At 38.5% G+C, this 22175-nt stretch overlaps 1 protein-coding gene across 14 annotated transcripts in view; it reads right to left on the bottom strand.

Moving 5' to 3' along the window:
• LOC128733574 (syntaxin-1A) overlaps positions 1 to 22175 on the bottom strand; it is a 145914-nt gene that overhangs the window by 42019 nt on the left and 81720 nt on the right. For 9 of the 14 annotated variants that reach the window (XM_053827245.1, XM_053827246.1, XM_053827247.1 and 6 more), the window contains 6 exons: positions 16493 to 16679; positions 16341 to 16414; positions 16094 to 16277; positions 15934 to 16007; positions 15697 to 15834; positions 6285 to 7799 (listed from right to left, as the gene is read on the bottom strand). In XM_053827245.1, the coding sequence (XP_053683220.1) occupies positions 7557 to 7799; positions 15697 to 15834; positions 15934 to 16007; positions 16094 to 16277; positions 16341 to 16414; positions 16493 to 16679 (900 nt within the window). In that variant the 3' untranslated portion in view covers positions 6285 to 7556. Of the gene's footprint in view, positions 1 to 6278; positions 7800 to 15696; positions 15835 to 15933; positions 16008 to 16093; positions 16278 to 16340; positions 16415 to 16492; positions 16680 to 22175 lie in introns of those variants that run through there. The other 5 variants (XR_008411938.1, XM_053827257.1, XM_053827256.1 and 2 more) reach the window with 2 other exon arrangements.

The following is a 22175-nucleotide window of genomic DNA, read 5'->3' as shown; positions in this document are numbered from 1 at the left end:
ATAATTTTATGGCTCAACCAATTTATTTTCTGTCACCTCAAAAGCAAAATTAAAACTTTAACACCGCTATCGATACACTTCTCGTATCGTACGCCCTATCTTCCAGAACAACAAGTTTTATCGGTCAAGTTCGAGAAGCGAGCTCATTAAAAATTTATGAGTATCGTATTTAAGATTTTTGCGATTGAAACTAGGTACTCAAGCAAAACTTTACAATGGCTTTAATGCCACACCTTTGCCGAACATCGAACGACTTTGGTCGATGAAAAATTTTAGTGAGAACGCGAAATAAAACCTCGTAAATAAAACGGTATATTAATATGATAACAGAATTTGCCAACAGATGCCTCTAATTGTCAATGAAATCTTCATCGTAGCTTTGACATCTAGTAAAGGATTTCAACTCAAAACATAACAAACTTTACTGCACGGCCCAATCGCTATGGACGAAAGGACAAAAGGACAATACTATCAGCTACTCAAATCTGGCAAAACCGTTAATACAAAGGCTACCAACAACAAATGTTCAATTTAAGCCGAGATTTGGTAAAAACGGCTAGAATTCCACAAAGACAACACAAAATGATTTTGTTGCATGAAAATGCTCCGTCACATACTGCAAAATCAGGTCAAAAAAGGTATTAAATCATTTAGTTCGGAAGTTCTTACCAGACCTGATTGACGAGACGCGCCCTTGCTGGTGAGCGCTTCGGTTCTTACGATATGTAAGCAAATGGCTTGAAGGATGAATGGTTTGCTTCTAAACAGGAAATTTTCTTTTGCCGTGGAGTCCACAAAATGCCAGAGCTTAGCTTCGGAACATATCCACGCGTAAAAGGACCCCAGTATATTCAATTTATCCGGAAAGCGATCAACGATAAAGCCCAACAAAGGGGGCTCTGTGAACACAAGATTACCGAATCTACCGTGATAAAAGTGAAATAATAGAAAGCATAGGTTTATTCTCAGGTGTCTCTACGTCCTTCCTTCGTACTAAATTCTGCATTAAGCACCAACAATAAAGCCTCTTTCCAGGACAAGTTACAAGCGTATTAAACTTTTTTGCGAAATGCAGAAGAAAAAAACGCTGTGCTAAGCACTGCTCTTAAACTCAGGGTTAGTTATACGAATGGTACTGGCTCGATGAGCGTAATGAAACCGCTTGTTCAAGGGCAGGGACGTAAAATGTACTGGTTGGTGACAAAAGTCTGAAGATACTTGATCATGGGGCAGATTTCTAGTACACACGTACCGAGAAGAAATGCCAAAATAACGATAACATCGCTTGCGGTATAGACACGCTTCAACATTCTAACACCATGCATGACAAAGGATGCAGTGGTTTTTGATATTCTCGTTTGCTGCTGCATTCGTAAGCCTACAGCTTTTTCCCAAAAAATGCGCTTTCAAACAAGAACTTTCCCAAAATTAAAACTCTACTGCATCTGCTTTTTACCAGATCCTATAAGTAGTGATCAACCACAAAATCGTGCAAAAATGTAACAATTTTCATTACATAAATGTTAGGTGAAAACCGCATCAATAATTGTACCTAATTCTCTATCACTTGTCCATCCTATTCCAACTAGAACTGTAAGCAAAAAGCGGCGACTGTCTGTCATTTCTACACTGTGACATTTTGCGTGACTGATCATCGTACAGAAGAGAATGTTTGCTTATTATCATGTACGTATTTGAGTTAGTTTCGACGCATACAAAAGAGATAGGCACTCTCGATACAGAAACAATACGGAGCGAACATGGGTTGAGATTCTGACATAGCACTGTGTATTGCAAATGTATAAAAAAATGTACCGTTTCGGACCCTGTTCAAAGGTAAATTAACACGGATAATAAGAGCAGCTCACTTACTCAACAGCGATACTCCACACGAGCAGAGCGGTCGCAGTGATAATGTCCGTACAAAAAAAAGTGTTTCAATAGCCTAACAACTAGTTTTGTTGCGCTCTTCCAATTACCATTCTTCACACACTTACTCGGCCACAGTTTTTTTTGTGTGTGGCTGCTCTTGTTTGTGCTGAACAGAAGCTAGATAGTTATCTACTTGGTTGGTGCGGTATTCAGCAGTTATTCTTCACGAAAACATAAAATTTTAAATGGCTTTATGAGATCACCACCATGCAGTAATCACCACCAAACAATTACGCAGTAATTAATAGGTGTTATTGGGGTTTTCAAACAAGTTATGACTTGCTCTTTTTTGCAATGATTTTTATTACAATACAACGCACGCACTGCACGAAATTCAAATAAAAACAACACCAAGTGGCTCGGAATCACAGAGTCATATCGTCGATTGTGTAGGACAGCCAAATGCCGGGTCGGTTAATGTAAGACATAGTTGTAAGAGCTGTTGGTGCCGCTGAGATCGAAATGGATAATATTTTTGCAGTTAGAACAGCTGGGTAGTCATAGTTGTTTTTCATACGCGTCAGACCGTGTCCGTCGCATGCGGTGATCTAGTGTGCTATGCGTGGTGCAGAATTCGTGCAGATTTCAGGCACTAATTCAACCCCCCACACGATACGTTTAAAATTAACTTGCAACATTAAGAAACACTTATTTCAATATTTTTACTTATAATGGGCCCTAGGCGCTTTATTGTGCTTCCATCATTGTTCGATCGAAGTAACACCGATTAATGTACACGAATTCTCACAAGAAGCTAAGTTTTTAAAATTTCTCCACGGTAATTTGCGAAATACCGTAACATTGATCAGCTGTTGCAGACCCAAACAGTCCATTTCGTGACTAATGACGAATGATCATGTACATTTTAGTGTAAATATAATGAGAACAGTAAAAGTCCTAGAGTGCTACCTTCACGTGATGACACTAGGCGAGTTTACAATCAACTCGCAAACCCGCTTGTTTCAAATAGGCAAATTCGCCTTAGAGACCGTAGTTGAATGAATGCACGTTATGCTCAGAGAAAGGTGAATAACCTCGAAGTTGGGAAAGTCGTCAGTGGTCACAAAGACCACTAAAGGTTGCTCACAAGGACGGGTACTAACAGTGCTCTATCTTGGTCACTGGATGATTTTGTGATTGATGATTTTATCAGTAGCTAAGAGGCCAAAAAAGTTGTAAGCTTTGCCGATGACCTTATGGTAACGGTACGTGAAAAAGTAGACGTACGTTGAAATCTTTGAATAAGGATGAAGGATGAACTTTATCCATATTGTAGTTCCATAAAATTTTGTGGTTGAATGAGATGACTGAGCATGTGTACGCTCGTTCTTTCAGCACCCGTTTACCCGGAAATTAAGCAGACTTTAGAGCTCTTGGCAGTTTTCAGTGGACTTGGCAATGAGAAAGAATAACGAAAAAAGAAATGGTCCACGATTGCTCCCTTCTGGAATATCAGATCAATTACACAATTGGTTCGAATGTGTATTGCCTAGTCTTCACAAAGTTTAGCGTTGTACTCAATCACTTGGCCTAAAATTGTATGGCAACACGGCCAAAGGCCGCTTTCAATTCTAATATCACGGCTGTTTTGCCGACTAAACCTCTCCTCGATTAATAGGACTAGCCTCTTTTTAACAATTCTTCCTTTTATGTTTTGATTGTACATATTCCGGAATTATTGATCGGTCCAGAAACATTTTCTACATTTTTCAACAAAGTTGTCTAACGAGTCCAAAAAATATTATCTTTATTATTAAAATTCTGTAATTTTTTTCGATTTTCACAAATAAATTTGATTTCTTTCAATGAGTGGCCATTGCAAATGGATGAAAGATATAAGTCGTAACCGAAATACAGGTATCTGTGAAGGTCACATTAAGTAATAGAATCGAAGGAGATTTCTGAAAAATTTGCTTCGTTTATTCATTGCAAACTATTTTTAAAATTTTTAGCCCCCCCTTCCCCTCGTTCGTAGGAAATTGCGTTATCGTGTCGGTAATCATCGGTATCGTCTAGGTTGCGAATACGTTCAACGTCCTAACTGCTGATCACAGCCGATCGTCTGCAGTTGGTTAACGCAAAACTAGAGCAATTCTTTGTGGCTGTAATTCAGGCTTTGCACAGTTAGTTGTAATTTTTTTTTTTTTCTAAAAATAGAGGTTGTCCCATTGATCGCGCGATTGTTCATTCGACATAATGACTCATTCGAATAAACTCATGTTGATCGAATGATGAGCGACTTGTCGAAGGAAATTATATTAAGAAGACTTCATCCATACTCCTACCAAAATTCTCCAACTCCAACAATTTTCCAACTATTTTACTGCAAAGTGCACAAGTCGATTTGCTCTTGCTGTCTCTGGGGTTATCCTCTCCGGTAAGCGAAGAGCATTGTTTTGCTTTACTGCTTTGCTCTGTCTACAACGGAGCATGAATTTTTTCAGCTCTCTTTTTCATGCACGCTTAGTTTTGTATGGACATTATCACTGCGACCAGGATCTATTGTGACATCGTCCAGATGTATTTTTCTGTATTCCGCACTTCGTTTTTTTTTCAGGTATCGCTATGGAAAGAGCGAACTGCTAATTATCGGTACTTCAGTACTCGTGTTTTCCACCCTTATTCTTCTCCACGTTTTTATTACATTTCAACCAATCTTCTCACTCTAGAGCTAGAAAGTTCGGAGACTAATTATGATTTGCTCATGGACAAGAGGTTTAATTATGCACTTCGAGCCAGTACCATTCTTACAAACATGTCCTGGTAAGAGGCATCATTGTTAGTATATGCAGAATTCAGTATGAAGGAGGGAGGTGGACTGTGCTTAAAGCGGTACTACACGCTTTAACGAAGCAGCTTCCGGAAACCGGTGTATTTCCGACAGAAATTCGACAGGTTTCACTGTCCGATTTTGCCACATCCTAGGCAAGCTCCTCGGCTTGACAAGCTTGGGTTTCAGATAAATTAAAGGCTACGCAAAGATGTATAAGGACCTTGAGTGTGCCTTTGTATTTTGATTTCGTTATGGAAAGAACTAAACTCGAGAAACCTTCGTAATTTCTTGAATTTATTTCTTGAATAGACCATTTCACACCAATAAGCCTACTGAGCGAACCATTCGAACCACAACGAACAAATTTCGCAATAAATTTTACTTTCCTTGGATCAAGTTAGATCACTTTAAAGAATATTTGTGGGATAGATTTACACAAAAATGCATTCAGCGACGAAGTTTATTGCTAATTCAAAACATACAGTAGTGGCATGTCAGTGGTGTCCACTATTATAGTTACTTCAAACGTAAGTATTGAATCTAGCCGATATGTAATCTCAACAAGACGGCGCAACATGCTGCACGGCACGCAAAGCAATGGTCTCCACTCCAGTTAATTAAATCTGAGTTAATTGAATCTCTCATTTCGGATCAGTAAATTGGCTGCCTAGTCCGACCCCTAGACTACTACTTTTAGTAAGGTTGCTTAAATTCTGTTGTCTATATGGATAAACTAGCAACTGATTGAAGCTTTGGAAGACAATATGACATGGGTCATTGGTGATACACCTACCGAAATGCTCGAAAAACTAGTTTTTTCGCATGAAATACCCCAGTAAATTATCCAACCGAAGTTCGATAACTTCCCACCGAAAATTATCCATCCAATGTCGGACTGAAAAACCAGCAACAGATTCTGTTACATAGACAGTTCTTACCGTGTTGTAATAAATTTGAAGTAAAGTAGAGCTGAGATAAACATAACTACTCTGGAAAATATCTAATATTTAGAAAACACCCTTAAGGTAAAATATTATCGATAAAAATACATTTTGCTCAAAGAATAAAATCTCTTCCACAAACATTTTCATTGCAATAACTGTGAACCACAAAAAAGCATAAATTGTTTAAAAAGAAAAAAAAACAGCTTTAAGAAAATTGTTTTTACCTCATGGCAAAAATTGAATAAAACTTCTAATCGTGCACTTGTGCACTTTCATGTTTAACGACCGTCTTGAAACCAGACATCCAAACGTTGCAAAAATCAAATCCATAAAAAGAAAATAAAACGAACGATTCAACTTTCAGCAAATGTTATGGCTCCGCACACCAGAAGAAGCAGGCACTCAAGGTTATAATGTTAGTTCTGGTTAACACAGCACTACTAGTTGGTAGAAGATTCTCGCACCAATAGGAGAGAGACAGAAAGGAATGAGTAAACAACCAGCTTAGAACCACGCCACGCCACGCCATATCGGATCGGAAGGATCCAGCAGCATACTGGCGCGACGGGTCGTCCCTGGCTCTCTGGTTGTGTGTTTGTTTTAGTCATACGCGAAAAACTCATAAATACCTTTCTTGCTTTGGACATGTACTTGTTCGCCTGAACCAGTTCCTGTTGACCTTGTGCCACATAGTCCCTACTTTGCTCAACGTGGTACTCAATTCGGTCCACCAGTTCGCCCTTTCGTGGGATGTTTTCGTACGGGATTGCGGCAACGGCACAGGAGGACACGCGTTGATGTCGGATGGCAGATTCGACGTCGAGCGGGATTTTCGCCAATAATCCGCAGCAGCACCGCCGTCCCCGGCAGCAGCGATGAGGTTCATTTTACGAAGCCGAATTTCGGGGGTTTGTGAGGAGGATTGTGAGGAGGACGGGTACGGATGCCCGGTCAGAGTTTCCAGGGAGCGGAAGTGGTGGGAGGGTTGTTGTTGTTGTTGTTGTTTTTGGAGCGAACGGATAGCGTGAACGCCAGCTCGATTCGTAGCAACGGGCGAAGGATATTTACAGCAGCGAGAAGCAGCCGAAACACCGACAGCCGAACCAGAGGGCGTCACGTGACAATGCCGGTTTTCAGGGGAAGAAATACTCGCAAGGACCCGTAGGAGAAATAGATACAGAAAGAAAGTTGTAGCAGAGGTTCGTTTGGTACGATTCAAACACCATTTATTTTTTGTGCAGCATCCAGTTAGTCAGAGGATTTAGTTTAGTGCACGGAGCGAAAATTAACACGTGTTTGTTTATTACAGTATTACGCACGGTAGAACACGCGTACATCCGATTTTTAATTACCGTTGATAGGTGTAAAATTGTTAATTACCGTAACCCGACATAAAATTAGTATATTTAGTCGCATGTAAAAATGAAACCCAGTTAAAAGCGTCGTGAAAAATCACGCATATACCGTGGATTATTTTTACCGAGCACCAGATTTGTCACGGGTAGCCATTTTTTATTATTATTGTTAGCGTATAAAACATTCCGTCACATAATCAATCACACATTCATAATGGTCACAGCAGCAAGAGTAAAAGCAATAATAATTGTAGCAAGCAAGCATGCAAATTACATCGAATAAAACACACGTGCGATGGTTTATAGTTCAACATTAGCCATTCCAATCATCATGCAGTAACATTTGTAGTACATAAATAACATACAATAGTAATCAATATTCATAAGCCATTTAGAAAAGAGAACGCAAAATTTTCACACAAACAAAACACCATGAAGGGAGGAAAAAAACACGAAATCGCGAAAGCGAGCGATTACGGTCGGTCGGGGGAAAAAAGGGCAGAAGGGGGGGAAATGTGGAGCAAGGATAGTTTCCGGATCGGTACACACAGTTCACAGGATAATAATCAACGTTGTTGTTGTTTGGGGGGAAAAATCGGATCCAAAACAAAAAACGGATAATGAAACGAAAAAAGAGAAAGAAAAAAAACACACATTAGTTAAGAAGTCGTCATGTTTACTCACCCGGCGGGCTTTGCTTTGATATTTAAGCGCTTTCTTTGTGTCTTGTGTCGCTGTTTGGACATAATCCATTGCGTGTTCAACATGATATTCTATACGATCAATCATTTCGCCCTGTGTGCGAGAGAGGAAGAGGAAGAAGCAACGTAGAGAAGAAGGCTGTTTTGCTATTGAATGGTTCTTAATTTTTTTTTTGGGGGGTAGATTTATTTTAATGTTTTTTTTTCGTTGTGACCCATGACTTCCCATCGTCTAATTGTGGTCGTCGTCAGTCGTTTGTCCGGTGTGAAAATGCGTTTTGGAATGCGCAACACGTTCGGTTTTGCCGAATTTTGTTCGATGCGATGGAACCTTTCCTTCGGTACGGAGTTTGGCCGAAAAGGACAGACAGTACGAGAATACGGGACGGACCGGCAGCAGGCGGTTGATTTATGGTTGCATCGAATTGGGCTTTCCCAGCCCAGCACAGCTACGAAACATCGAACAACGAAGTTGTCTTCACAACACCAGGGGAGGAGAGAGATAGTTTACAAAACACTTATGCAGCACGATATATTTACAGAAATTTGCTGGTTGAAGGTTATTTTGGAGTACATAAAAACACGTGGAGATTAACGGAATATTGTTCAATTAGCTCGTAAGGCAAGAAGTGTCAATGTGGTGTTTTGTTAAGCTTCAAATACTCTGCATTACGACTAGAATCAAAACGGTGGAGACGCATGGTTATCAGTGCAAAGATCCTTTATTTGTTGGCAGTCACTGCATTTTTTTCTCTAAATTTTATTTGAATTTTGCCACCAAATTTGATTCATGTTTATAAGGCTGTCCCAATATAACACTTTGCCTGGAAACCAGGAGGTTGCCAGGAATAATGATCCAAATTGTAGCTGAAAGTGCATATAAGAAGCACACATTTTTATGGCTGCAAAACTGGGGAATCATGGTTAGAGGATAGTAATTTTAAACTTTGGACTGTCGTACAAGTTTCAACCGAAGAATCTATAAAATTTTGTACACTGTTCACTACACAAAAAACTCTAAGGTAAGTTTTCCGAATTTACCGGGCATCGATTATTTCAAAAAATTCTATAAAATTATTTATTATTCCATAAAAAATAATACCCGAAAAAAAGTTTACTACAAAATTTTCCCTAGTTGGTGGTTAAAAACTCTAAAGAAACGAACCATCATTAAAACCAAAATTAGTAACGCCGGTCAAAAAAAATTTGCTCTAAGGAAAAATCGGAAAAATTGTGTTCCAATTCTTGGAATATTTTTAAAAGATTTTTTTCTCTTTTGTCATTTTCACAATAGCATTACGGCCGGAAAACTGTATTGGTTTTAGACCATTAATAACTCGTTTTGGTGTCCTTTTGTTATTATTTCAGCAGTACTTTCGTAGTTTTTGTCTTAATTTCATATCAGTCATTTTGTAGTAACTTTCATATTCTCTATGAATTATTTTTATATCCATTTAACATTTGTTTGTCTTCTGTGTCACCTTTTGTCATTATCGCTTTTGCGTTATTCTGAGCAATTTTTCTTTTAATTTAGTGTCAATTTTATATTCTTGTGTCATTTGAACGTGATTTTCGTGTCATTTCTGTAATTTATGTCACTTTTCAGTGATTCAAACTTTTTATTTTTGCGTTATTTCGTGACCTATTTCTATTCTTTTAACGAAAATTTGCTAACATACAAATTGTTTGCATCATTTTTGTCTTATATTCGAATCCTTATTTTATACTTTTATTTGTCGTTGGTACAAATACACCATTTTCGTATCATTTTTTAATCAGATTTGCATCTATTTGTCTCATTTTCGTAAGTCAGTTGTGATAAGCAGTGTTTTGTTTTTTTTTCTCATTCTTTTTTGTGTAAGTTTGTAAGTTTGAGTTTATTTATATCATAAGTAAGTTTTGTACATTATTTATATCATTTTTGAAACACTTTCTCATTTTTCTATCGTTTATTACATAATACGCGTAGTGTTTTGCATCAGTTGTGTGCCAATTTTGTATTATTTTGAGTTACGTTTGTATATTTTTGTATCGTTTTAGTATTGTGTCTTCATATTTGGTTTTCGTGTTATTTTTGTAAATTTTTTCTACCCTTTCCGAGTCATTTCTATCATTGTTTGTGTCATCTTTGTAGCATTTTGGGGTCATGGTAAATTTTAGTGTAATTATTTGTATTATTTTTAAGTCATGTTTATATATTACTACGTGACCCGACAAACTTCGTATTGCCACAAATTAACTTGTGTTGTACATAAATCATGAATCTCGGATGATCTTTGTCACAATCTCGAGTTTTGCAAGCCCCCCAGTGGGCGATGCTTCCGACGGCGGGTCACCGGCAACACTCGCGGCCGTCTCGTTTTGAATGATCTAGTGTTACTATAGATAGTTTTTGTGGTCTTATTATTGACTAATATTTTATGGAAGAGTCTCAAATGAGGAAATTTGTATTTCATTTGTATAGGAGCCCCCCCACTCCTAAAATGTGGAGGGGTCCTAATTCATAATAGAAAAAATTCTTGCCTCTAATAACACCTATATGCCAAATTTGGTTCCATTTGCATGATAAGTTCTCGAGTTATGAGGAAATTTGCATCTTGTTTGTATAGGAGCACCCCCCCTTAAAGTGGGGAGGGGTCCCAATTCACCATACAAAATATTCTTGCCCTCGAAAACTTCCACATGCCTAATTTTGTTCCATTTGCTTGATTAGTTCTCGAGTTATGAGGAAATTTGTATTTCATTTGTACAGAATCCCCCCCTCCTAAAGTGGGGAGGGGTCCCAATTCATCATAGAAAAAATGTTTGTCTCCAAAAACACCCACATGCCAAATTTTGTTCCATTTGCTTGTTTAGTTCTCGAGTTATGAGGAAGTTTGTGTTTCATTTGTATGGGAGCCCCCCCCCCCCCCTCTTAGTGGGGGAGGGGTCTCTAACCATCACTAAAACCTTTCAGTGGCCCCAAAAACCACTACATGCAAATTTTCACGCCGATTGGTTCAGTAGTTTTTGATTCTATAAGGAACATCCCGACAGACAGACAGACAGAAATCCATTTTTATATATAAGATTTGTATCACTTTTGTAACGGTTCTGTTTTAATTTTCTAATATTTATTGCATAATTTTCGTAACACTTTTGTATCATTTTTGTTCATTATTTATCTCATTGTTGTATTAGTGTTTGCATAATTTTCGTAACGTTTTGCATCAGTCGTGTGCCAATTTTGTATTATTTTTGGGCCACTTTTGTATATTTTTGTGCCGTTTGTGTATTTGTATCCTTTGTTTTTTTCATCTTTTTTGTGAAAGTTTTGTGTCGTTTTACATCATATGTGCATCAGTTTTGAATCATTTGTATATCAGTTTCAAGTCCTAATTTTGTCTTGTTATTTTTGTGGTTTTTGTGCTATTTGTGTACCATTTTTTGTATCTTTTTTCTGCTCTTTTTGAGTCATTTTATATCATCATTTGTGTCATCCTCGTTACATTTTTGGGTCATGTATTATACGCATCTCTATACCGTTTTTACCTTTGTTATGTTATACTATATAACAAAACATTTGTATATTATTTGTATCATTCTTGTCTTTTGTTGTATTTTTCTAAAATGTATTGCATAGTTTTGGTATATCTTTAGCGCCATTTTGCAGAAATTTTGTATATTTTAGTTTCACTATTGTGGATTTTATTTAATATTGCTTTTTGTTTAACTTTTGTACTACATTTATATCATTTTTGCATCATTTTCGTAAATTTTTGTATCATTATTTGAATAATTTTTTGTCATGTTTATTAATTGTTTGTAAAATTTTTGAGTCATGTCTGCTTTATTTTCGTATCACTAATTCTAGAATTTTTTTATTTTTTGTTCTTTTTTTCGTATCATTTTTATGCCATATTTGAGTCATTTTACTATCATTGTTTGTGTCATATTTGCAAAGCATCATATTTACCTTTGCAAAGTGATTTGGTGCCATGCATCATTTGCATCTCTTTGTGCATCTCGTTTTTGCTCAGCTTTCTGTTTTTTAATCATTTTTGTGCCGTTTTTTTTCATTTGTATCAATTGATGTTTGTTTATTCAGGTAGTTTTGCGCTTTTTTTACAACATTTCTGTGTCAGTTTTATATTATTGTATCATTTTTATGTTATTTTTGTGATAGTTTTGAACCATTTTTATATCAGCTTTGGGTCATTATTTATATTATTTTTGTGTTTTATTTGTAAGCCATTTTTAAATCGTTTTTGTACCATTTTTGAGTTAAATTTCATGTCATTTTTGTGCCGGTATTTTTATAAGTTTAAATGTTAATTTAGTATCTTTTGTTGTTCATTTTTGTGATACTTTTATTTTAATTTTCTATTATTTATTGCATAGTTTTTATTTTATTTTTGAATCATTTTTGTGAAGTCTTTGTATCATTGCTTGTATAATTTTCGGGTTATTTTTGCGGCGTTTTTGTAAATTTTTGTGCCATTGTTGTATAATAATTTGTACTAGTTTTGGGTCATTTTACTATTATTCTTTTTGTCATCTTTATATCGTTTTGGTGTCATGTATCATTTGCATTTTTTTGTAAAACTCAAAATTATTTGTAACATTTTTGTATATTGTTTGGGTCATTTTTGACATCTCTCTTGTTCTAATTTTCTATCATTCATTACACAGTCATCGTACCATTTCTGTAAGACTTTGACGCCACTTTTTCACCTTTTTTGTATCATCTTTGTATCAGTTTTGTGTACATTTTGTGTCATAATTTGTATCATTGTTGTAACTTTTGTATCATATTTATACAATTGTGGTGTTAATATTGTGCCGTTTTTATTGCATTACTGTATTAGTTTTGTATTGTTTTTTTGTTGTGTTGTTTTGTATTGTATTGTATTGTATTGTGTAACATTTTTGTGTTAACTAATAAAAAGTTATTAAGTTGAGCGTCTTAGCAGAATCTCGAATACCAGTTAAGTTAGGAAGCTTTTTGAGTCGTTTTTGTGTCATTATATTTATCATTTTTGTGTTATTTTTATGCCCTTTTTGTATTATCTTTGCCTTATTTTTATGGCATTTTCTGCCATTGCTTTTGCCATCTTTGTATCACTTTATTGTCGTGTATCATTCGCATCCTTCTTGTATGATTTTTGTTTCGTTTTAACGTATTTTTTGAAAAATTTCTCTATCATCTGTATTTCAATGGTTCAATTGTGCAAATTTGTGTTAAGTGAGAAGCTGTAAATTCTCCACATAATTTCTCTACGATTTCTCAACTTCCCAAACACTGATGACACATGCATTATATGGACTAGTTTCAGTTGAACAACCTTCATGGAATACAATACAATACAAGGTCAGCAAACAAGTACGGAGGCGCGATACAACAGGATTACAACGAACAACGACGGGCGACTTGCAGTCGTACGTGAAGTAGAACTCAAAAAGGCACTCATTTCCGGTGGTCTTGATGGTCGCAGTTGCAGTTACAATTCCAGACTGGAGGTAACAGGTGAAAACCGGACGGAACTGTATTGGATAGCATCAGGATGATGAGCTTGGTTTGGAAGAATTACTTAAATTTTCTTCAAAAGCTTTCCTTGAAATTCTTTTTCGAGAATTACTTGAAACTGCGTTTAGAGTTATTTCTGAACTTCCGAAACAGGGATTGCATATGCATATGTGGATAGACTACTAAGAATTAATTTTCGTGCCTCAAAGGTTCCAGTTCGGAAATAAGAAAGCAGACAGGACACAACATTCTCCCCCAATTATCCAGACAAATTATAATTTTGTTATGCTATGAAAATCAAATCTAATCCGAAAACTAATCCGAAACGCATCAGCAATGTTTTAGTTAAGGCAAACTTGCACAAATTAAGTGAAACGTTGTGTTAAAATCGTAGGAGAAAAATTTGTAAAAATAAAGCTTCACAAAACACCACATTGACTATGGCCATCACACTTCCAACACTGAAATTTTACAGGATTCCCAAGGATTTCCGAAGGATCCTACAACATACACTTAAACACTTCCAACATCAAGTAGTTGATAGAGATATGATAGAATCGGATAGGAGGATACTGATACTGTAGTATTTGCTTAGAATTGATAGGGCACAATTAGAAAGGAAGACAGAGACAAAGATAAACGGTGGTTACACAACAGGAGAAGACAATAATGGAATACGAATTCTACTTTGTTTGATTGTTTAACTCTTTCCAAAAAAAAATATCGATGGAAGGACGCATAATTCGATCGTCGGTTTTTACAGTACACATAGTTTTAAAAGACACAGATCGAGAACATTACGTCGATTCTGCTCGGGCGTTAGCTTTGTGTCGGCGGACCTCCGGCTCCGGCTGTGTCCGAATTCCGTTTTACATCGTCGTCGTTTCAAAGCCTCCAAAGTAGCGCTTGAGGATCAACGCAAAGTCCTGGACGGCAGCAGGCTCGAGCAGGTCGGCCTGTGCGCGTCGCGTCTTGCATTGCAGTGCTGCACTCCACGGGTTTGGAATGCCTCGTTTTGGTACCTGTCTACCCTGTTTTTTTTTTCATTATGCAAACAACAAACCAGGACTTCAGGGGTAGAGAGGCTAGCTGTATCGAACAACACCATCGAGGGAGGGATTAGCTGACTCGATGGTATTGGAACAGCCTTCTTTATTCGATTGGATTACAAACAGCTAAGCTAATTGTCTAAAAGGGGGAAAAACTAGAAACACTAGAAATTCGAAAAGTTTTAAAGCTTAAAACAGGACTGTTGCGTGGAAATTATAGGATAGCGAAGGATGGAATAGCTAGAGTAAATCTAAGTAAGAGAAAAAAACAAATTGAAACTTTCATTTTATATTGAAATTATTCAGGCAAATTTATGAGTAGCATTTAATTCCCGTTTCTCCCATTATTGAACAATTCAAATCGACGAATTTATGTTTAAAAATGCGAAGCAAGGAGGCTATATGAAAAAAAGCTATTATAATTGTTCACGTAGCTGATTCGATGAAAAAACAAACGTCATATCATATTTCAGCCAGGTCCACAATAACGTGGAAATGAGAAATGAAAAGGGGAAAACCGAATGCAACGGGTGGTAGGTATTTGGTTATATTTGGCGAAACTAAACGGTCGCTAGAGGAGAACGCCGCCGCAGGCGGCAAACGGGCGGCAATGATAAATAACGAGTAAATTAAATTAAACTGGGATACGAATGATGGTTTCGCGGGGAAAACGAATCGCCAACAGAAACGCACAAATTAAATGTACCGAACGTGGTCTCATCGTATCGTCGAACACGTCAAAAGCAAAAATTTTTGGTCGCGGAAACAAAGATGAAAACTTTGTCCCTAATAACTTACGGAGGTCCATCCCACAGTGTGGGATGACTAATTTCGCCGCGTGTCCGCTAATTGCTCGTTATTGACGTCCCGGAAGAGCAATCGCGTACATAATTCACCGTTTATGTCACGCGAATCAAAACATCGACAACCGAACCGAGTTAAAACGGAAAAATAAATTATGAATGCTGGGACTGAGTTCTGCACATGCGAAGCAACGAAATCATGCAGATTTTATGCTAAAAAATCCCTTTCCCCACACGACAAGTAACCAAGGGCTATATTTATCCCGAAACAATTACTTTTATCCCAAGGTAAAGGTCAGGAAATCGATAGAACTGGGTAGGTAGGGGGGAAAGCAAACCAAACATAATCCAGTCATTTGGGAGGTTCATTTACACTCGGCTGGGTGCTACATTTAGCACAAACTCACATTTGTGCGGCTAGGAAGGGACGTAATCGACACACATTGCCGATTGGCTGCTTGAAATGTCTCCTGGTCTGTCATTTTGTTGTAAATAGTTTGTGGTTATAGTAATTGGTAACCCGTTTGGTTTGGTCGTCAGACCATCTCTAGGTTCGGTGTGGCCGTACCGTTCACACCATCAGCAGAGAACGGCTGGTAGAAATTGGAAAGCAATAATTAAATTCCACGTTACCTGACTCTCGACGAGCATTGCCATGTCCATGAACATGTCATGTAGTTCCCTAATTGAATTCTCCAATTTTATAATATCTGCATGCCGTGCCTCGATATCGGCAAGCGTTTGTTTAGCTTGTTGGGTTTCCATAATGATCTGAAGTGACAGGGAGAGAAGAACAGTTAAAATGTTGCTCAAATTAGTTACGAACTGTCATCATTGAAAGACGTTTCTACGAGGAACCGCCGTAATTACCCCTTGCGTGAATACAGCGGAATTGCCTTGCTCCAGCATCTCCTCCAGCTCTTCGTTTGTAGTCGCTCTACCCGCTGTTGGTGTTGATGAAAAAAAAAGCGAAATGTTAGTACCGATCATCCTCGTTCAGGTCAGTCTTTCGTGCGTCGGCGAAACTTACTAATTTCCAATTGTCGTTGTATTCTTCCTTTGCACCGCTCTCGGTAGTCAGTCTGGGTCCGATTGTACTCGGTCATCACCTCGACGAATTTGCGGGACAGCGCCGAGTGCTGTGTCTTCCGTATCCTAAGATCGGCATTGGACTTGTTCGTCTGCTCCTCCTGCTCAATGTTTTGCTCGATACCCTGGAAGGGGGTGTCGATTAGTTAACCTTTTGTCTTTCCACAATTAATATAATCGGAACTCACCTTAAGTTTCCCTCTTACTCTGTTGGCAGTTTTTTTAATATCGGCCATTAGGTCTTCGAGTTCTTGTTTGGTTTCTGTGAAAGCGAACGATCAGGGAAAAAACAGGGTCAAAGCAGGAAACTCTATAATACATTGAACGCACGAACACTTACTCTCATCTGACTGTGGGGCCGACAGGATGGCACTGTGCTTCTTCTTCACCTCCTCCACGTTCGCCTGGATTTTGTCAATCATCTCCCGGATTTCCTCCACCTCGTTGAAGAAATCCTCCATGAAGCCGCCGGGTCCCTCCACCGGCACGGCCACATCTTCCGGCATGTCCTCATCGTCGCTTTGTGCCTACAGGAGTCAGGCGGAAAACGGGGGTGCGACGAAAGAAAAAGAGAATATAAAGATTGTTAGTTTATTTTCGTCAGATGAGGTCACTTCATAAAAAGCGGAACACATGCAGGAATAATTTGAAAACAAAAAATTAATGTGCCGAAAGAGAACAAAAGCCAATTTGGGGTTTGGACAAAGAAAAATAAATTCAAGAGGAAAGCAATTTGAAAACTAGCCAAACAAGTCACGTAGTGATGCTCGGAAAATAAGAGAAACGGATCATTACAAACTACCAGGCGTATCCTTTGTGAAGCAATTAAACGCCACTTATTTTCCCGAACATATATGTTAAAGCAGCACTATAAAATAGCAACAACAACTATTGTCAGAGGGGTTTGGTTCCCTTTGATTCAATCGCTAAAAATAAAATCAATAAATTCGCTACTATCATCGCACGATATATTTTATAGTTTACACTTCGGGGAAAAGAAACAACGGAAACAACACGCAATCTGCTAGTCTGCTGCCTGTTCTTTTTCCAGAACCGTTTTTTTTTCTTTGCTTTAAGCCAGGAGGAATAAAGCAGCCTTCGTAAGCCCGCTACATCCCACTGCGGCTGCTTATCGTTCAGGCTATACAAGGGATAGAAAACCAAATTGAATTCACCAGAACAGATTTTCCAGCATAACTTTTGTCGGTTGGTTTTTTTTTCGTCTGGAATTTACGACCTGTTTGTTCAAATATTTATGTTACGGTTCGACCGAATTATTCATGCCAAAGAATCGGAATATTTTGTCAGGGTGCAATGTAATACATTGAATTTTACGGCCAGATGCAAATACATACGGTAACGGCTTCATTAGTTGTTTTAGAAGTTATGATTATACTTCTCCTGGTTTAGTGATAAAGTTTAAAATAAATTGATGAAAAGACTTCGGGAACTTGGAATAGTAATTATTTTTCGGTTTTCAACACCCCGAAAGCCACCACCACAAAAACTATTCGACAACCTATAAAAATGTGGAGCAAAAGCACTGTCGCCGAAAACACCACTCTAGATGCCAGGAAAGCCGGAAACGATCAATACAATATTCCGAAAGACCCAGCTTTTATGGACGTGATCCCAGTTTCAGTTTCCTTTCGACGTTCCTAACCGTATTCTACCATCCTACCCATCACCATAATACACAACCCGGAAAACCCATCACCAAAGTAGATAGAGAGAGAGCGAGAAAAAGAAACCGGTTCGACCTGAATGTCGGTAAAGGACTTCATCACGTACTCCCTTCTACTGCTAGTATGGGAACCGGAAAAGCAGTTTCCTCTTCATTTTTTTTCTTTCTACTCGCTCGGGAAAGCTAATGAAAATTTTAAGAAAAGAAAGGAAAAATCTGCTGCTGCTGCGTTCCACTTCCACTGGCGCTTCTTCCCCTGCTACCGCAGCAGCAGCAGCAGCAACAGCAGGTGAATCGGAAGCTGGCTATGTACCGCGTACACCGTCTCTTATATATCCCTATTGATAACGTATGGGTTTGGGCCCAAACCAGAAAGGTTCAAACAGGACCCGACAACCGGATGGGAAGCATCATCTGCTGATGCTGCCGGTGTCTTTCATTCCGTGTGGTGCAAGCAAACGCGTGTGGTTCGTGTTTTCAGGTTTTCGGCAACTAACGTAACGAGTGTGCCAACACGCACAGTGGGTGAACTGCTTAGTGAAAAAAAAACTTTAACAAATTTTTTCGATTATGTTTGGGAATAGTTTTTCCGCTCTGCAGGCTCTGTAGTTGGCAACCAAAAACGATTTTTTGCCTCTAAACTCGACGTTTCGGTGACTTGATTTCATCTTCTTGAAGGCAACTAAAATATATTGTAATCTAATTCGTTTTTCTCTTTTTAACCTACAGAGGCTGTACGTTTTGTTATCCTGTGTGCGTGTGAATTTACTCTATGATCGTCCATTTAATTAGCAAATGACGTCCTCTCTGTACTGCTATGTGAATACTTATGATCTCTTGGTTTGGTTTTAATCCCTTTTTGGCTAGGTAGTCAACACCTAGTTTTGTTTCACTCTTCCAATTTTACCATTTCACACAAGCATCACACGCTTAGTTAGCGACGATATTGTTTTTGTGTGACTGCTCTTTGTTTCTGCCGCAGAGAAGATACACTGTTATCAACTCGGTCAGCGTGGTAGAAACAGGCAGTGCGTTGCCGACAGTCGCTGCGGCAATTCTAGTGATTTACCACTTCTGCCATGGTTTTACTACCTGCGAAAACAGCAAAGCAAAGCGAAGCCTAGGTGCTACAGTTGTGAGAGCACAGGACAATTGCAGGAGCAGTTGCTACGACCTAATTGACTCTAACAGCCTCTCCCAGTCGAGATTCAAACATACGACGACTGGCTTACTACCTGCTATATTCCATGTAGTAATTTTTTATAATTCGATAATGTAATATATGCGCTGTCACAATTTCAGTCAGTCCAGTAATACACCTAGATTAAGCTGACCAGCCATTCCAGCCATGCTTTCCTCCCGGATTTAGATGACTTGTCCCGGATGGTATAGTGTGTCGGAAATTGTTTCCCATAGATTGATTTTTTTAATGTTGTACTTAGAGGAATGGAGAGCGGTGGGACAGCCTTTTTTCCTGACAATTGTGAAGATTTTCCTAGAAGTATCACTTTGCTCGACTGGTCCAATTCTTGGCACTATGTAAGTCGTGACACGTGAAACGATTTTGTCGACTACCTCAGCTGAGTCGACCGCTAAACGGGTAGTGACTCAACTGTCAGAAAATAACGGCTGAACTTGCCTTGTTTGGTTGAATATTGAGTCGCTTTGCTGTCAGTTCTCTCCGCACTCGACACTCGACAGTGATTGAGTCGAGTCGTGTGGCTCGACATGACTTACATAATAGGGCCTATAACCTATATTGCATTTCTTTTTGCTATAAGTCGTTATTGAGTGAGCGATAATTTTATGCGTGCTTGTATGTGTTAGATTTACCCTTCCTTCAAAGCTTTCTCCACTTTACCCACTGCCAATAATATCCCACATTATAGCTGTCCCTGGATCGAGGACTCATTGCATCCCTTTGACCAGTACACATAAACTATAATAGTGACTTTTGCAATGCAGCAAGAGGCTTTATCGCGGAATATAGAATTCAGCATGAAAAAAGGGGTAATGAGGGGCCTAAGAATAAACCCATGCTAAAAGCATTTGACATCGAATGGCCTGATTCTACTAAGATTCGAACTCACGACGAACACGCGTACTGAATTTGGTAAACAAACCTTACAAAAACGTTTTGCAGACGCAGTGAACTTGTTCTTAAGAAATGATTCATAAAGAGCTATTATCAAGATGAATGTTAAAACTGTTTCAAGTGTATTGTATTTCATACGAAGACCATAGAAAAATCCCGTCCTGTATGCTCCTGGCCAGTGTACTGTGGTCCAGAAAGCCAAATTAGGTGGAATAAATTGTTTACTCAGTAGTCGTTGATTTTAGACTATTTACGTGTTAGCAACAAAATCTTGATTTAGTCCATAATTTTGGCTGGTCTACCACTACCTTCCTGGCGAATAGCTGTTGGGCATCTTAGGCTATGGTCAACAGTCGAAGCCGCAACATATTCGCTTTTCAAATATTGGGCTTTTTTGCGAATTAATCGTCAAAAACGAAGAATATCACCTCGACCAGTACTTTTATGCAATGAGAACATAATTTCTTATTTTTTTTTAGAAAAAATATTCGTAAAACTGTATTCGGAGCTGATAAAAACTTTCATGCCATTTAAAAACATTCGTACGCTTGTTTTCTACCGCAAATGATGTTATTACAAATGATTTGTATTTGGTACTAGAACACATTCGTAGCACATTTTGCACCAGAACGCATTTGATGCACGGTCATTGTTTCTAATCGTTTGTTTTTGGAAAGCTGCCTATAATTTTCACGCACGATTTGTGGTCCATGAGGGTTTATCCATAGTACTTTGTAAGAACGAAAACCGTATTGTACGAAATCCGAGAACGTCTTTTAACCACTAGATTCCGTTTCAGTGGCCTGTTTGGTTGCCTACTGACCCGAAAGTATCGAAATTTTTCTCGCAGACAAATCCTTCTGACGATGCTTTAATTAGTATTGAATTTCTAGGCGATATCATAATCCGACCAGGACACTTAACTATAAGAGTGACTTTCGCACTGTTAAGAGGCTTCATCGGGGTAATGTTGTGCATTAAGTTTTAATAAGCTTTTCTACACCATATGAATATGTGTATTTCGTTCTGTACATTGATAAAGGAGACATTTTTAATTTCCATGATTTCGGTATCGACCAAAGCCAAAGTGGTTGTAATCACTGGACAGCGGCGCTAAATCTTTCGATTCTAGATAAGAATAGGCATTTCCAGTTGAGTCGATCTGTTCGATGATACTTCCACGGAGGGGTAAAGGTATTTATCGATGTTCAGAGAACGATTGGCCACTACGATTTTCATAAATCGAGGATGGTTCGATCGAGCAACTCTGCCACCGATATTCTGTTGTTTACGATCTCGTCTAAAGACGGAAAAAGCTCCTTCGAATACCTGTTGCTAGTGAACCTTCCTAAGTTTTCGTTAAAACTATTTTAACGACTCGGTTAAAGCAATAAAATTCAACGATTTTGGTTTAAAGTCCACGCACGTTCTGACAGTAAATCAACGGAGGATTAGAGGATTTCAGCCGCGGGTGCGGCACAAAGCTGGACACGGGGACTGCGTCCTCGGAAGAATTGCTATAGGAGTAGTCGCATTTGCCTATTCTTTGGAATTTTAGGAGCTCAGTTTCGTACTGCTCGGAAACAATTAGAAAACATGAAAATTGCTTCCTGCATTCGGCATTGTGCTGCCATGAAGAGAGGTCAAAAGTAACAATCGCGGATTGTAGTTTCAATTGTTTAGTTTTTATTATCAGATGTTTAAAGAGTATTTACCGTCCATACCTACTTGTCATTTACTATGCCAATCACCTACGATTGTAGTCTATAAACTTCAGAATCGCTTGAAGAATGGCGTTAACCGGAAAAGTTTCAAACCCACGATCAATTTTGTTTTTTTACGTCATCCACAATCGAATCTTCGCCCATGCACTATTGCCTCGACCGAATCGACGCTAAATCCGCCTCAGCGTGCAATGATTGCACTAGACGTTAACGGGACAGTACCGCCACTGTCAGGAAAATAGCTTCTATTTCATTGCTCGCCCCTTTCCTCTCGAAACAAAACCACTGCACTGCTGCGGCAGATGTCTAGCTGCGGGTAGTGTGTAGTCCCGCCCAGCATGTACGGTTATTGTTTTTGACACTACTGCACGTCTGAGTCGTTTTGTATTGCGACATACTGCTGCCGCCGCCGCCGGCAGAGCCTTTCGTGAGTTATTCTTTAGACATAAACGGATTACTGTGCATCACATGCTTTAGGACTAACTTCCTAACATGAACAAGAACTACATCTATATAATAA

The sequence above is a fragment of the Sabethes cyaneus genome, chromosome 2, assembly GCF_943734655.1.
Source record: "Sabethes cyaneus chromosome 2, idSabCyanKW18_F2, whole genome shotgun sequence".
Taxonomy (NCBI): Eukaryota; Metazoa; Arthropoda; class Insecta; order Diptera; family Culicidae; genus Sabethes; species Sabethes cyaneus.
Note: the sequence above shows the minus strand (reverse complement) of the source record. Positions and strands in the feature narration are given on the sequence as shown.